This window comes from Euphorbia lathyris, chromosome 9, assembly GCF_963576675.1.
Source record: "Euphorbia lathyris chromosome 9, ddEupLath1.1, whole genome shotgun sequence".
Lineage (NCBI taxonomy): Eukaryota > Viridiplantae > Streptophyta > Magnoliopsida > Malpighiales > Euphorbiaceae > Euphorbia > Euphorbia lathyris.
The window spans coordinates 41,709,954-41,711,718 of record NC_088918.1 but is presented as its reverse complement, the minus strand read 5'-3'; the positions used below and the strand labels follow the sequence as shown (position 1 = coordinate 41,711,718).

At 33.1% G+C, this 1,765-nt stretch overlaps 1 protein-coding gene across 1 annotated transcript; it reads left to right on the top strand.

The window, feature by feature from the left end:
- Positions 1-716: 716 nt before the first annotated feature.
- Positions 717-1,533, top strand: LOC136206354 (non-specific lipid-transfer protein 1-like). The gene is made up of 2 exons (XM_065997377.1): positions 717-1,101; positions 1,194-1,533. Exons 1-2 carry the CDS (start codon positions 764-766, stop codon positions 1,201-1,203), a joined length of 348 nt encoding a protein of 115 aa, XP_065853449.1. The 5' UTR covers positions 717-763; the 3' UTR covers positions 1,204-1,533.
- Positions 1,534-1,765: the final 232 nt, after the last annotated feature.

Below are 1,765 nucleotides of genomic sequence, written 5' to 3'. Positions count from 1 at the left end.
TCCCTTCGTAGTGGAAAGAGTATTTTCGACAATGAAATTGATAAAGACACCACTACGAAACAGTTTAGGGGATGAACTTTTGAATGATTGTCCAGTTACATATGTTGAGAAAAATATATTTGCTAGGATTGATAATAAAAAAATTATTCAACGCTTTCAAAATATGAAGAAACGTAGAGGACAATTATGAAATATATTAAGTTATGTAATTTATTTTTATATATTTTAATTGATATAATTTATTTGTATTGTTATTATTATTACTTTTTGGATAAAAATTATTTTAGTTGTATTATTTGTCACATGGAAGAAAAAATCGTGGATTCGTTATGCATTCCTTTAATCAATTTATTTGTTCGTAGTTAATATTTGAAAGTGTATATCGTATCTTTATAATCTTATAAAGAAATAATAGTCTGTGTAGATCGGTATTTTTATTTTTGGTTAAACTGGAAGGCTAAAGAGCCAAAACAAAGAAATAACGAAAAAAGAAAAAAGAAAAAAGTACAAGTATACATGTGCAGGTTTTGGAGTTAGCTGAAATAGTAAAATTATTGGTGATGGTGTCAAATTTACTGTTTACATCTGAAAAAGTAAAAAGTGTTCCACAGGCATTAACTAGATGGACCCAACCTAACCTAACCTAACCTAACTTAACCAAACCAAATATTTCCCCTCCATTGTTTTTCTTCTATATAAACGCCGAGTCCTCTACTCATTTTTAGTCACCCAAAGCTTCTATTTTGTGTTTATACAAAACATAATGGCTGGAGTGAAGTTAGCAATATTAGTTGTGGCAATAATGGTGGTTGGTGGTGGTATGTCCGCAGAAGGCGTTACTTGTGGCCAAGTTAATAGTGCACTTGCTCCTTGTCTTAACTATCTGAAATCAGGAGGTGTTCCTACTACTAGTTGCTGCAGCGGTGTAGCCACCATTGCAGGCGCTGCTAAAACCACCGCTGACAGGCAACAAGCATGCAGTTGCCTGAAATCAGCCGCCAACGGCGTGGGTGGCATTATCCCTGCCAATGCAGAATCTCTCCCCAGCAAATGCAAAGTAAACATTCCCTACAAGATCAGCCTGACCACCAACTGCAACAGGTATATACTCTAGTATTAATTAATGTTATGTTATTTGGAGAAATGGTTAGTCTAATCTAATAATATATTATTATGTACTTGGCTTGCTGCAGCATCAAGTGAAGAGGAGAGGAGTGTTGGAGATGAGAATAAAGACGTAGATGTAGATGGTAGTTTGGGGGTGGGAGGGAGTGCATTAGCATTGTTGAGTGTTGAGTGAGTTGTATTTCTTATGAATGATGTGTAGTTGTTATTTCTGTTTTTGTATCTTCAGGTCTTTAGCACCTCCTCTATTAATGTATTTCTTCCTTATCAGATCTCTCTCTCTCTCTCTCTCTCTCTCTGCATTCTTGCTTTATATTCTTGCAACAACACCATGTCAAATTGCTACAATTAACAGCATGTAATATTTTCTCAAAACGTGGAATGTAACTCCTCCGCTACTAATAGCCATTTTGACTATGTTCATTTCATATACTAAAAGGCAATAAATTGTTCTACAATCATCATCAACCTCATTTCTTTAACAAATAAATTAAAAAATCTTTCCATTTAACAATATAAATTCATGTACTATAATCTAATGTTAATCTAAATCAATGCGGAAAAAATATTATATGAATTTATTGTTCAACAAATTATACCCAATTTAATTAGAGGTAACCATAATAAATCTAGTTATTTT